Raw genomic sequence first — 16075 nt, forward strand, 5'->3', positions numbered from 1 at the left:
TATGGCGAGTTCAATTTCTTGATTAATCGACCACCAAAAATAGACAGCGTTGAAGTTTGGAAAAGATGCAAGAAACGTTATTTGATAGGGTAACTTAAGAAAAGATCTAATGGAAAAGAAGTGGTGGTGTCGCACGGAGGGGAAGCAGTTCGATTGAGAGAAAGAGTGGGCCATACCTGATATTACCGGAGAAGAAGGTTCGACGCATAGATGGAGACAAAGTTGAATACGCATTTTATGTGGCAGGAATTAAGGTTTTTTTTTTGTGTAGACGACGTGTTTGGAGATTTCTTGCAGAGGAAGTTGGAGTTGTGGTTATTGACAACGGAAGTCGGTTGATGAATGGGGAAGGGTGGTGTATGAGAGGTCACCTCGATTCAATGATCGTTTTTTGGAACCGGTGGTGGGAAAAAACATGTCGATTCACCTTAATCCCCTGGTATTTTTTTTCTCTAAAATGGCGTCGACACAAAGATAATTTGGATGTTTTCATTGTTTTTCAAAATTGAACATCTTCAAGACATACCAATACTGACATACGGTGCTATAAAAGGAAAAAAGAATACAATAGAATGATGACACATAAACAAATGACATTAAATTTGCTAGATTTGCTACTTCTTGCATTTATCTCAAAGATCTCCAATTTTCAGTTGTCTTTCTTTGAAAAGATGGCATCAGAAATTTTAGCCCCCATAGTTTTTGGATCCTCAAGTAGAAGCTTCGATATGGCAGTTGTTGCCATTAAAACGTGCGAGGAAAATAAAAATTTAATCCATTCAATAGACAATGAATAACAAACAACTAAATCAAAGGAGCATAATAAATGTAATTTATTGTACTATTGTCCCACTGCAAGTAGGTTAATTACAACCTCAACCTTTTCATATTGCGTAATTGTTAGAAAAAATTAATTATTTAGCAAATATTAAAACCTCATAAGAGAAACAAACAAAAACCAAAGATATCGCATATAACCAGAAATTCAATAAGTTGGATAAAACTATTTATGACGCTAGGCAGTGAGCTCATAATCAACATATTTGCTAGTGCTGATTCCTTTATGTTTTCAACCTATTCAAAAATCTCATTCATAACACTGCAAATGCAAATAGACAAACCATGTCAATTGAAAAATACATTCTAAAAAATCAATAGTATTTCACTTACGCTTTTTCACTTTCCCAGCATCCTATGAAGCAAGAAAATTTTGAATATTTTTTCATGAACCATACCAAACTTCTATAACACAAAAACATATAAGTGTCCACATTTAAAATCTTTTGCAGTTCATGTCATTTCCACTACCATCTTTTGCCATGTCCATGCCTATGTAAGTTACAAAATCATTATTTACATGTCAAAAAAATATTTTTTTCATCGATTTAATAAGAAAAGTTAGTGATGAATCTGTATACGAAGTTAAAATCCAGATCACTCAAATAAGATTCAAGTTAAATAAGCCCAACATGGCATCAGTAGAAGGTTTATTTCCAAGTTATATGCCTTGTTTGAAATTTTTGTTAGGATTTTATGTTCTTTATTGAATTTAGATATTGAAATGTATGTTATTAGCTTTTAGGTTGTGTTTTAAAATAATAAATACATATACAAATAAGTGAATTTCATTCATTTTTTTTTTCGAATAAGTTACAACTTAATTTGTTCCAATCATGAATCAAAAGCAACTTCACTATCAAAATATAACAGGACTATGACCACAAGAGTCAAAAACAAACAAATACATTTCCAAAAAATAGCCTTGCAGGTGAATAGTCACAGATGAATAAAAATTTCTGATCAAAGATTAAAAAAAACAACCTTTGTACATGATAGGATATGAAGAAACGCCAATTGCCATTTGAATTTGAGAAATCATCTCCTGCAGGAAATGGTCAATTAAAAACTTTAAGAAATAATGACTCGACACAAATGAAGCATGTCTGTAATAACATGCTTTACAACCAATCCACTGCATCAAAAAGTGTTTGCAAACCTATTAAAAAGTTAACAGATCAAATGAAAGATTCTAATAAATATATGTTAATGAGAATATAAGTTAATTGTCAGTTGATTTATTGTGGTTGTACTCTTTTCCTTTTGTTTGAATAAACTTTTTTTTCAACATCTCTTGATCTCATTCCTCCATTCTTTCCAAGATTCCACAAGAAAAAATTAGTTATACTCTACATCTAATCACTTGAAAAAAAAAAGTTGTTATGTTTTGTTGAAATTACAGCAACCACCACTTGAAAGTTTTTATCATTCTAAGAAAAATAAAAATCAAATTAAACCTATACACGTCATTGGAAAAAATAATTAATTGAAACCCAAATCCAAATTTGTTTCACTTGGAAATGAGAAAACAATACCGACTGTCAAAACTAAAATAAACACAAACAATAGATGAATTTTCAAAATCAAGAAACAGAGAGAGACATGGACCATATTAGCAAATAAGAAAAGAAAATCCGAATGAAGTCATGAACATTCATCAGAAAAAACAACCTATCTCCAAAATTGATTGTCCCTCAAACCCCAAAAACATAAAGAATCAACAAACAATGCAAATGCAAAGACATATGTAGAAAATGTATAAGGAACACCCACCTTCTTAAACGAAGATGCATAATCTGGAAATTTAATTCTAGTAGATCAAATAATCAACAAAATTTAAAGCTGGGGTTTTCCAAAATTGAAAGTCGACTGTGTTATCATTTTGATTGCACCTGAACAAATGAAACAGATCATTAATCTATCACAATAATAAACTTACAAATAAAAGAATGTAAAAGGGTCTAATATAGGCCAATGTATCCCTGATTCTCATCATCAAACCCAGATGGATGTACTACTTGCATGAGAAAGAAAACAATTAGATGGAATTCAATCAAAACTTCAATTCCAGAAAAAGGATGGATTACAAAAATGTACCAAATGGTTTGGATAAATAAAAGGTTTCTATAATTTAACCATTGAAATCAATTGCGTCCAAAAATTGCCCCTTTGCAATCATCAAATCGTAAAGATTAATAAACCACAAAAACCTAGAAAAAATAATGAGATTGTGCAATGAAAGAATTATGAAAAAAAAAAGTGAGTGTACTGATGATTAATTTCACAAACCCTTTAGTTCTTACAAGTGAAATTTCCTGGAGAACGGAGCATCATTTCGGTGTCTCGAGAAAAAAAGGGAGATAAATGATTTTTTTTGATCGGTATCCATAGAAGTTCGTTGAAGGCGAAGATGATGAAGAATCATATGAGGTATCGTTTTTTAGAAAATGAGAAAATAAGAATCATTGGAGATTAGCGGTGGTGTTGGTAATCGAACAAAAGCACACGCCCACAGATGGGTTTCAGAGTCTTCGCTGATCATTTGCCAAAAATTAGGGATTTGAGGCTTCGGTGTTGTGAGCAAGGAAAGAGAAAAAAATAGGGCTTTGAGGCGTCGTCTCGAGAAAAGCAATCCATCATACATCGGTTGATGAATGGAGACGTTTGCTAGCGGAAGAGACGCAATGGATTCAAAGGAACATGTCGCCTCTTAGAAGATCATCACACGCGCCCTACGCGCTCTTATAAAAAAAAGGCTTTCATATATAGTAATGATATCCCCTCCTCTTATTTTATCCAATTGCCACGTGGCAATTGCTGAGCCCCTCCCAAGCTAATATTCCCGCTCTAAATTTCTATGTGAAATTCCGAAAATAACCTTTCTGCTTCTTCATTCCCCATCGGCCATTCTTCTCCCCTAATCTCTCATATCTCTTATTACTTCCTAAATTAGATTTTGGATTCAAATTTTGAAATCCTAAAAAGGTAGATATCCTTAAATCAGAAGTTAATCACCCAAGTTTTTTGATGTTAGAATTGTTGATCAGCAAGATTGAAACCAAAAATAGTTTAGGGTTTTGGATGGTAATCATCACTGCTTTTCATCTTCCGTTATCGGCGACATAGCTCCCATCGATCAACAAAATCGTAATGACTAATCAAACATCGCCCTTTTCTCTTTTATACTCTTTGATTATTAACAAAGTTCTTAATTTTCTGCAAATTAGTTCATCCGATGATTTGCTTTCTGATTTTCACTCTTCGTTATCATAGATGGTATCTAAAGAAATCAGCAAACATTCCTCGATCCGAGAAATCCACAATTAATCACCGAGATTTTTTCATGTTTGAATCGTTGATTAACAAGATCACAACAAACTTCATATCAATCCGCTCATTCCACCTCCTTATTTTTTTATAAGAAATCAGCAGATTCATTCCAGAAAGGTCTCTCTATACTTTTCTCTCGACAAAAGTTTAGGGTTTTTGATGGTATTCATCGCTGCCAACAATCTTATGTTAACTTTTGTCTATCAACAAAACCTTTTAATCTTCATGGAGATTTGGGTTATCTTCCTTGAGATCCGGTTAATAGTGGTTTGAGGGTATTAATTTTAACTTTGGGCTTATATGAGGTATGAATCTGGATCTTCGACTCCATTTTGATTTTTATTACGAATCATGATTTTTATTTTCGTTTTTTACTGATTTAGAAACTATTTAATTGTATATATTCATTTCCAAGGTCTAAATGATAGTAATGATTGAGATATGAGCTTATCAGATTCAGAAATTGTTCAATCGATTTCTTGGGTTCCAGCATCAATTATTTTGGTGATGAAGATAATTGGGTTTTAGGATGTATAATCCTTAATCAGTTAAAGCATGGGAAAAAAGCTAACAGTTCTTTGGAGTTTAAGGCTTTATAAAGCTTTTTTTTCTTTATATCTAACAAATAAGTTATTGTTTTGACAATTGTATAGACAGGTTATTGATAGTTGTATAGATATGGAGTTTATTGATTATCAGTCTGGTTATCAGGTTCTTATGTTTTTGCTAATTATTAGGTTGGTTCCTTCACTTATATGTGCTCTTTTATTTTGTTGCACATTATGTGGTTGCAGCTACCAATCACAACACTAACATTGTTATTGTTGTTATAGGATAACATCATGAAGGTATGTCACGCATAATGGATAGTAAGTATTAAGAATGATCTTCTTTACCTGATATATAATGGGTAAAAGTAACTCTATGTAATCTCTGCAGTTTGATCATGAAACTGGTATTTTGAATTAACTATGTTTTGGTGAACACTAATGGGGTCAACAAGAATTTATAAACATTGAATGGGTATCCTTCATCACATCTTTTTTCTGGTTAAAATGTCTGTTTAAAATTACCATTTATTATTTTTTTGGTTTTCATGTATTTAAGCAGAAAGCTACGGTAAGTGCACACACACAAATAAGCTTGATGATTTTTGTAATGCTATTACATCCATTATAGCAATTCACTTTCAAAGAATAATAAAATACTTTTTTGTTCCTTCTAAATTATCGCTTTAATCATTTCTGTCAAAGGGCAAAACTGTCATCTTTTTTTGGTTGATGGTTATATTATGTGATTACATCTATTTAGATCAAGTGCAATGTCAACAATCTTTTAAAACATTGTTTATGAATTGTTAATGTGTTCTTTAGATTCAACACCAATTAAGTGAAGAACAACTTTAAGGCGTCTAAAGGTATCATCATCTCTTCCTGTTCCTGATCACATACATATATGTAAGCTCAAAATTGTTACCAGAGATTTCAAGTGGTTGTTTCTTTTTGACTTATTGGGTTAAGCCTAAAAATCTGGTTTAATGTATTTAGAGTTTAAGATATTAACCATTTAGCTATTTTCCATTCTTCTTTTTTCCTCTCAACTCCTGTCATTAAAATTGATGATTACTAGAATTGATGAATATTTACTAAAACCTAACCATATATTTTTATAAAAAGTTTTTATTTTTTAAACTTTTATTTATTTGTTATAAAGGAAATGAGAAGCTTGGTAGCATGATTGAAGGCCAAACATTTACTATTGATAATTAAGTGATTGCTTCGCATGAAAAAAAGATTAACAAAAAATTATTAGAATTTAGAAAACTATGTTGTTATTTTGTGCATAACCAATTCTTACACTTGGAACAACAAATTTTGTTAGATGGGAAGATAATTAGACCAACTTAACAAAGGATGACAATCCTTCAGCTCAATTTAAGCACACTATTTTGATCACAAAAACTAGTGCAGAAATAGACATAATGTTGAAGCTTTTTACATAATGTTGCACATAATAACATAAAAAGTCAAAGAGAGGTTTCAATATTTGTTTATTTTAGTGCTTTTACATTAATATAGCAACTAATTTAAAAAATTATAGTATTGTACTTTGAAAATACATTGTTGTAATTGTTATCTTTTACTTTTGGTTATCCAAATTATAACAATGTACTTTCAAAGTATAATGCTATAATTTGGAATCTATCATTTGGCAATGTACCTTCAAACAAGTCGTCCAAAATTTAATGTTTTATAATTAGGTTTGTCACTAAAAGGTCAACCCATTCAAACAATATGAATATTAGTTCTTAGTTTTTATTGATATACATATATTTGAATTTTGTTATTTATTTTTCATATTAAGTCATTTACTATGTATTATTGTTAATCTAAGTAATCAGCTCCGTGTATTACACGGGTTTTCACCTAGTATATATATATATATATATATATATATATATATATATATATATATATATATATAGTCAGGATCACGTGACAACTCGTGAGGACATCTTAAAAAAATTGAAAAAATTAAATAAAAAATATAAATCATAAAATCGAGCATAGTACTATATTTGAAAACTTTATATATATATATATATATATATATAAATATATATATATATATATATAGGTAAAAGTTCAAATGAGAACCACTAAAAGTTAAGAACCCTAAGAACCATTTAATTTTAGTTCCTTTTTGTCTACAATCCAACAATATTTCTAACACTTTCAAACATTTTTTACAAAAAACTTTCCTAAAACCTCTCAAACTCTCTCAAGAACACAAACCCCAACACGACCTCTACCACCTAACTTCGCCACCGGCCGCTTACCGTCATCGTCATCAGATGCTTTTCGATGTCGGAATGATGAGTAACCAATGTTTTTCGCTTCAGATCCACCTTTAAACTCCACTAATCTCAGATTTGGAGTAAAAAATCCACTGATCTACTGGAACTTGACCACCATATCGATGTTTTTCTTCGTCAACCACCAGATCTGTCATCCAGATGTGTAAGTTCATGTTCAGATTTGTGATTTCCGCCACCAACAACATCTAGATCTATGAGTTCCGGTCCAGATCTATGATTTTTGCCACCTACCACCGTCGTATTCTACCGTCTTCCGTCGTCGGAATGTCGAGTAGCCAATGTTTTCGCTTCAGATCTACCTTCGGTCTCCACTGATCTCAGATATGGAGTCAAAAACTCTAGATCTGTCATTCTATCTTCAAGATATGCAAGCTTAAGTTTAAATCTATGATTTCCACCACCACCGGCTTCCAGGTCTATGAGTCCGGTCCAGATCTATGATTCCTGCCACTAATAACATCCAAATCCGCGAGCTCTGGTGAGATTGAAAGAGTATTAGAGAGATCCGCTTTCGTGTTCTTCAAGTCACATACCTGGTTTTGTGTTCTTCATTTCAGATAAATGAAAATGTTTGTTGTTTTTCTCTCATGATCTGGATTTGTTCTTACTGTCAAAACACCACCGTCAAACATCACCAAAGAACCAAATAACATCGCCTGAAGTTGAAGATGATGAGACTCAGATATATTTGGTCAGATCTGATGTGTTTATGGTAATTATGGATCTGATGTATGTTGTGCATACAAAGTGTTTGATGAAATTTCTCAACGAAATTCAGTAGGTTATTAAGTTGTGAATATGTGTTTTTATGTATTAATTTATGAATATATAAGTTATTAAGTTGTGAATATGATTTTTTATGCACTAAATTGTGAATTAATATCTAAAATCTTGAATTAAAATACGAATTAGTTTATGAAATGTTGAGTTAAATAGTGAATTCTGATTTTTTTTATCCATATTTGATTTTTAAGGCGGTGTTGGTACCAATGGTTAGTGGTGGCGATGGTTGATGACAGCGTATGGTAGTTGAAGGTGTTAATGTTGGTTGATGACAACGTATGGTAGTTGGAGGTGTTAATGTTGGTTGATGACAACGTATGGTAGTTGGAGGTGTTAATGTTTGTATTAATTTCTTGCGAATATATTTAATTTTTTGTTGTATAAATATGTAAAAATGTATTATTTTTTATAATTGTTTTTCATTAAACTTTGAATAAGTGAATTAATTGGTTTACTAAATTGTGAATATAGTATTTAAGCGGTTAATCAATGATTTTATATTACAGATTGGATTTGGAATGAATGATGATTACGACGATGGCAAGGGTGGTTAGTGGTGACTTGTGGTAGTTGGTCGTTGTGTTGGTGAAAGAGTTTGAGTTTGACTTATTTAAATATGTGAATTAGTGTATAATGAATTGTATTATGTTATGTTGTGATTTTTATGTATTAAACTAAAAATGGATTATAATAAATTTGTATATTTTATATAAATTTTTTGTTAAAATATAAATGAATGTATGCATGAAAATACTAAATTGTATATTAGTGAATAATTATGTTTATTAAACTGTGAATATTATATTTTTAAACTGTGACTATTTATTATACACGATATTTTTTTTGAAGAGGTCTGCAATTTAGAAAAAAGAAAATTGATTTTTTTCAAGACATAATTCTATCTTTTATTAAAAGTTTGTATATTTTGGCAGGAAAAAAATACTACCAAATAAATACGGTTACAATGATTAATCTCTTAAACTGTGAATACGATCAGAAAATTTCCACTATTTTTAATGTTAGTACAACGACGTCTGACGGTGGTCCGGCGACGACCCGACGGTGGTCCAATGACAAGTAGCAAGTAGTTTGTAAACTTGAAAATGAAAAAGTTTGTTTAGTACAATATATATTGGATTTGTCAAAAATGTTCTTAATAAAAACATTTAAAAATATAGTTCTTAGGGTTCTTAATATTTTTTGGTTCTCATTTGAACCTTTCTCTCTCTCTCTCTCTCTCTCTATATATATATATATATATATATATATATATATGTGTGTGTGTGTGTGTGTGTGTGTACGTATATCTACACTAATAAATAAAACCATTTTTTGCCACATGTCATGTCCTCAATGATTTGGACACATGACATTTTAATAGATTTTTAGAATTTTATTATTTCCAAATGTAATTTTCTGATTGGTTTACATACATAGCTTATTTCGGTTACAAATTTGCTAGAAATAAAGGTGATAATTAATACGATTGATTTCTTTTTGATACCCTCATTGTACATCTCCGCATTTACGCCCTCCATCTCTACAACACCTCTAATTATTCTCTCAATCCATCATCAGGCTTCCCATCTTCGATCAGCAATCCAACCCAAAACTCCATCATCGATCTTCCAATTTCTTGATCTACCAACATCGATCTTTAGGATCTACATCCATCTTCTGTCTGTAACCCTTGCAATTATCGATCTTCCACGTTCTTAGTTTAATTGTTGGCATTATTACAGTACGATTCTACTATCCTTGCACACCAACTGTTTGATTATATGCTCATAACAGTTTTTCGTCTGGATTTCTCAATAATTGGTCAAATGAAGCTTATGTGTTTGACGATATGACTGTTTGCTATGTAACCCCCAGATGGTTAATGGTTTAAGTTAGTTGAAATAACCCACTTGGTGTAATTTGCAAGTTTCTGAGAATCTTAATAAACAACTTCAATTAAGATTAAAAAATGTCACCTGCATCAAATTATCCCTGCACACCAACTGTTTGATTATATGCTCATAACAGTTTTTGGTCTGGATTTCTCGATAATTGGTCAAAATGAAGATTATGTGTTTGATGATATAACTGCTTGCTATGTAACCCCGAGATGGTTAATGGTTTAGGTTAGTTGAAATAACCCACTTGGTGTAATTTGCAAGTTTCTGAGAATCTTAGTATACAACTTCAATTAAGATTAAAAAATGTCACTTGCATCAAATTATCCATGCACACATGATCGAGTGATTAAAAAAAAATCTGCAAAAAAAAAAGAAAAAGAAAAAAAACTCTTATTTGTTAAAAAAATCATAGATGTGACTGATTTTGTTTCAATTTGGTGTACATTCTGTTTCGGCAAATATTAGAAAATTGTTAAATTTGCCACAATATATTTGATTATGTATATTTTTTGTTCATGATAACATAATATTTATACTTTGTTGGAATAAGTAAAAATGTTTCAAAATGTTTATTGTTGGTGTTATTATGGGTACGATAAAGTATTGATAACCCCCAAAGTTACTCGTGGGTATAAGGGTAGTATGGTCTTTTTACTTAAGAATTTGTTTGTTATCTTTTTTTGTTCATGATAACATAATACTTATATTCTGTTTGAATGAGTAAAAATGTTTCATATTGTTTATTGGTGTTTGTTTGTTATAATTGATAACCCCCAAATTTACTTGTGAGTATAAGGGTAGTAACGTCTTTTTTATCAAGTATTTGTTTGTTATCTCCAATGGTGGTACAGTTGTTCAAGGGGACGACTTTCTCTATCAAATTGTTGTCTATCTGAATGGTACATCCTTGATAGTATAAGTAGGTAGGTGGTACTTGAGGTATTATTAACTTTTTAGATGTTCTATATGTGCTGCACAAAACTTGATTTGTATATCATTTTCGGTTTTATTTTGCATCCACACTCCATCCACTTCTGTATAATGATTTCCTTATTTTGTGTATTTGTTGTAAATTAACCTTTTTCCCTTCTCAACTAACTACTTTGTGACATGTCGTTTTAATTTATAACATATGAGTATACTACCACATTTCTACCACTTTAAACACCAAATTGAAACTACTATGTTATCATGTTTGTGTATGCGGACATTTATTTTTAAAAAATGCAACATCCTGCATACATGTTACTGTCATTATCTTATACTAATTTGCTTAGATAAAGTGTATATTTGTTACCTTGCAGTTTCTACGCAAGGTTGGAATGTGCTTCTACACAGCGCTGAAATCAATTATTTTTTTTAACCGTGTTATCACTGTGTGTTTGTGTGTAATTATGTATGTCGTTTGTATTTGTCTTTAATTATGTTTTAAGTATGTCGTTTGTATTTGTCTTTAATTTTTTTAATCGTTGATGTGGTTTTTTTAGTTTCTTGTGGAATTGAGTCTGTTTGTGGTTATATTCAATGATCATAACGGCATAAACACTGTCATTACAAGCAAAACTATATTCAATTGTCTTAAAAGTAACAACTTAATTTTAAAAATTAACACTTTTCGTTACACTATTTATTACAGGAATATAAAAAAACGGTTTCGAACAAGATATGGATTCTACAGACCCTAAAGAAAGACCAAAACATAGAAAATTACATATGGATAAAAGAAAATCCAATGTTACGTCTAGCATGCCAATTGGTAATCGTTTGTATACAATTGAATTTTTTATATTGTAATTTGAGAGGTTAATATCAATTAATTTATTCAAATTATTGTATTATATCCAATTGAATCTTTATGTCATATAACTAATATATTTTGTTATTTATTTTTGTTACCTTTATATATCAGATGTGACTTATCGGCAACAACATATAATTTATTTAGATAATTCTACACACGTTACCCGTTTTGATGAAAATGTTAGCCCAACTATAGCATATGGATATCAACACACAAGTTTTCAATCTTCTCCCATTGTTAATAGCAAAGGTCCATTATATAATGATCCCAAGCTCAAAAGAAAACAAAGAAAAATGTATTTGGATTAGAGAAAATGTAATGATATAACCACCACGCCAATAGGGACTCCATATAGTATATAAAATATATTCGTTTATGCAGATATGTTTGTTTCTTTTTAACTAATTGATATGCATTTGTATTTACTAATGTTTTTATTTTATAGCTAATAATCGTGGTCGTGTTTAGCAAAATTTCGAATCTACCTTCAATTTTAATTTAAGAACTCCGTTATCTAATATTTCCAATGGTACGAATACATTCAGTTTAATATATTTTATTTTATATGTTACTTATCTCGATTTTCATGCATTATAAATGTTTCAATTTATGTTTGTATCCGATTTATTTATAAATTCAATACTAATGATCAAACAATGCCCACCACGCCAACACGTATTCCATATATATAGTTTTTGAAACATATTCGTTTATCCAGATCAATTTGTTTCTTTTTGAACTAATTAATACATATCTGTAGTTACTAATGTTTTTATTTTACAGCTAATCTTGATCGTGTTCAACAAACTTTCGAATCTACTTCCAATTTTAATCTAAGAACTCCGTTATCTAACTTTTCAAACGGTACACATATATTTCTATTAACATTTTTGTTTTTATATGTTACTAATGTCGATATACATGCATCGATAAAAGAAAATCCAATGTTACATCTAGCATGCCAATTTGTAATCGTTTGTATACAGTTGAAATTTTTATATTGTAATTTCAGAGGTTGATATCAATTAAATTATACAATTTGTTTCTTTTTGAACTAATTAATACATATCTGTAGTTACTAATGTTTTTATTTTACACCTAATCTTGGTCGTGTTCAACAAACTTCCGAATCTACTTCCAATTTTAATCTAAGAACTCCGTTATCTAACTTTTCAAACGGTTTGTTTTTATATGTTACTTATGTCGATATACATGCATCGATAAAAGAAAATCCATTTATAAGTCTAGCATGCCAATTGGTAATCGTTTGTATACAGTTGAAATTTTTATATTGTAATTTCTGGGTTGATATCAATTAACTTATAAAAAATATTGTATTATATCCAATCGAAGCTTTATGTCATATAACTAATGTATTTTCTTAATTATTTTTGTTACTTTTTTTTATCAGTTGTGGGTTATTGGCAACAACATATAATTTATTCAGATAATTCTACATATGATACGCGTTTTGATGAAAATGTTAACCAAAATATAGCATATGGATATCAACACACAAGTTTCCAATCTTCTCCCATTGTTAATAGCAAAAGTCCATTATATAACGATCCTAAGGTCAAAAGAAAACAAAGAAAAATGTATTTGGATAAGAGAAAATGTAATGATATGACCACCACGCCAATAGGTATTCCATATAGTATATAAAATATATTCCTTTATCCAAATATGTTTGTTTCTTTTGAACTAATTGATATGTATTTGTATTTACTAATGTTTTTATTTTATAGCTAATCGTGGTTGTGTTCAACAAAATTTCATTACTACTTCCAATTGTAATTTAAGAACTCCGTTATCTAACATATACAACGGTACAAATACATTCCATCTAATATTTCTTATTTTATATGTTACTTATGTCCATCTGCATGCATTATACATGTTTCAATTCATGTTTGTATCCGATTCATTTCTAAATTCAATACTAACAATCGAACAATGCACACCATGCCAACATGTATTCCATATATATAATTTATGAAAAATATATGTTTATCCAGATCAATTTGTTTCTTTTTCACCTAATTAATACATATCTGTAGTTACTAATGTTTTTATTTTATAGCGAATCTTGGTCGTGTTCAACAAACTTCCGAATCTACTTCCAATTTTAATCTAAGAACTCCATTATCTGACATTTCAAACGGTACAAATACATTTCTTTTAACATTTTTTATTTTTATATCTAATTCATTTCTAAATTCAATACTACCAATTAAAACATTGTCCTTAGGAAATGGACAATATTCTGTATTATTCGATCATATGAGGTCATCAACTTCATCAAGAATCACTCGAGATTCTTCCATAAATTTATCATTCGGGAAACAAACTTTAAAAAGGAAGAATGCAAATATATCTGCTATACCCTTTCTTGACTTGACATCAAATGAAGACTAAAATGATCGTTACATTCTTAAATATGTAATTTCAGGTCTCTCAAAAGGTAATGTTCGTTGGCTATAACTCCATTTATTTTTAATTAAACTAATTCTTTATTAAACTTTAATTTTTTTCAATCTTTTAACAACTTTTTTATATATATCAGATTACTTGGACCATGGTGATGAGACTCTTGTGTGTGCTATCTGTCATGCAAAATTATGGAAAGATGAAGCCCATCGATGTAATAAATCTGGGAAGAACACATATTTTTCGATGTGTTGTGGTAAAGGCAAAGTTGAGCTTCCTGAATTAAAAGAAGCGCCTCCAGAATACCTAAATCTGTATCATCAGCTTGATCCCAAATCCAAATATTTCATGAAGAATATTCGTCGCTTCAATTCGATGTTTTCATTTACTTCCATGGGTGGAAAAGTTGACTCTTCCATTAACAAAGGCAATGCTCCATACACTTTCAGACTTAGCGGTCAGAATTATCATAGTATGGGAAGTCTTATACCTTCATATGGATCCAAACCAAAGTTCTCTCAACTTTACATATATGATACTGAAAACGAAATTTCAAATAGACAAAAAACTTTCAGGTTTGTCATCATATTTATTTATGTATGCTTTTTTTTTAATTTATTATCTTTATATATTTAATTATTTAATTACTGAATATTTCATACAACCTTTATGTTTAACAGTAAAGAAAAAGATGGGTGTATATCACCTTCTCATTCACTTGATATCGAGACCATACAGTTCTTAAAGGTTATGTTGGATTCAACAAATGAACTGGTTAAGTGGTATAGAAGGGCAAGAGATTGTTTTTTTGAAAATCCTCATGTGGATTTAAAGTTACATCTTATAGGAAGAAGGCAAACAGATGGACAAACGTATAACCTACCTACTGCTTCTAAGGTTGCTGCCTTGATTGTTGGTGACATTGGTGATTTAATTGATAATAGAGATATCATTGTAACAACTCAATCAGGACGTCTACAACGTATAAATGAATTACATCCTGCTTACCTTGCTCTTCAATACTCACTACTCTTTCCTTATGGAGATGATGGATATAGAGTTGACATCCCTCATAGAGGTGTTACGCCTTCAACGGATACCAAACGATGCAACTGTAAAATGAGAGAGTTCTTTGCTTATAGAATTCAAGACAGGGTGAATATTTTTTCATTAGTTTTGAATTCAAAAAGACTTTTTCAACAATTCCTGGTTGATGCCTATACGATGATCGAAAGTGAGTGGCTATATTACGTACACAACCAGCAAAAAGTTCTTAGATCCGAATCTTATGAAACTTTGTGTAGCCTACAAAGTCAAGGAAATACTGATATTTCCAACATCGGAAAACGTGTGATCTTGTCTTCTTCTTTTACAGGTGGTGCACGGTACATGATGCATAACTATTAAGATTCTATGTCTCTTTGTAAGTGGTATGGGTACCCGGGTTTTTTCATAACTGTAACATGTAATCCAAAGTGGCCAGAAATTAAATGGTTTCTTAAGGATACAACGCTCAATCCCGAAGACAGGCCAGATATCCTATCTAGGCTATTTAAAATGAAGCTCGATTCGTTGATTACAGACGTAAAGACAAATGCATTATTGGGTTCGGTCCAAGCAGGTATGTTATATAACAACTATAATTTTAATATGTTTATATTTATAGTTGTTATTTTTTGTTCTATTTTCAATATTTTATAATATGATATTTATTAATATACATATGTAGTTGTTTACACGGTGGAGTTTCAAAAACGCAGCTTGCCTCACGCCCATATATGTCTATTCATGCACTCTGATTACAAGTTGCCTACTGTTGAACATATTGATTGAGTTATTTCTGTTGAAATTCCAAAAAAAGATGAGGATCCGGAATTATATGCACTTGTCAGCAAGTTCATGATGCATGGTCCTTGTAGTGGTGATAATCCTAAATGCCCATGAATGATTGAGAACAAGTGTTCAAAAAACTTCCTGAAACCATTCGTAGATCATACTTATGTTGATTCTAATGGTTATCCTATATATAGGAGACGTAATGATGGTTCATTTTTTTGAAAAGTCGGGTGTGAAATTAGACAACAGAAGTGTCGTTCCATATCACAAAGTCCTTTT

At 30.5% G+C, this 16075-nt stretch overlaps 1 protein-coding gene and 1 long non-coding RNA gene across 3 annotated transcripts; one reads left to right on the forward strand and one right to left on the reverse strand.

The window, feature by feature from the left end:
* Positions 1-557: 557 nt before the first annotated feature.
* On the reverse strand, positions 558-3572 carry LOC145093828 (uncharacterized). 2 transcript variants are annotated; one of them, XR_013703107.1, is made up of 4 exons: positions 3141-3572; positions 2611-2729; positions 1822-1882; positions 558-1099 (listed from the first exon to the last, which is right to left on the reverse strand). It is a non-coding gene; the product is annotated as an uncharacterized LOC145093828 (long non-coding RNA). The 2 variants fall into 2 exon arrangements; XR_013703106.1 differs by lacking the exon at positions 558-1099 and having other exon boundaries at positions 1677-1882.
* Positions 3573-13126: 9554 nt separating this feature from the next.
* On the forward strand, positions 13127-15367 carry LOC145096143 (uncharacterized). Its single transcript, XM_079033912.1, has 6 exons — positions 13127-13175; positions 13279-13359; positions 13614-13694; positions 13983-13994; positions 14097-14535; positions 14641-15367. The coding sequence occupies exons 1-6, from the start codon at positions 13127-13129 to the stop codon at positions 15365-15367; spliced, it is 1389 nt and encodes a 462-aa protein (XP_078890038.1).
* Positions 15368-16075: the final 708 nt, after the last annotated feature.

Source organism: Lactuca serriola, chromosome 3 (assembly GCF_051521515.1).
Source record: "Lactuca serriola cultivar US96UC23 chromosome 3, Lser_US96UC23_V15, whole genome shotgun sequence".
NCBI classification, from domain to species: Eukaryota; Viridiplantae; Streptophyta; class Magnoliopsida; order Asterales; family Asteraceae; genus Lactuca; species Lactuca serriola.

Bases quoted from the DNA above. Each gene is read 5' to 3' on its own strand.
- LOC145096143 (XM_079033912.1), top strand. From the start codon at position 13,127: ATGTATTTGGATAAGAGAAAATGTAATGATATGACCACCACGCCAATA. The intron at 13,176-13,278 runs GTATTCCATATA...TTTATTTTATAG, and splicing joins TATGACCACCACGCCAATAG to CTAATCGTGGTTGTGTTCAA. The intron at 14,536-14,640 runs GTTTGTCATCAT...TATGTTTAACAG, and splicing joins AATAGACAAAAAACTTTCAG to TAAAGAAAAAGATGGGTGTA.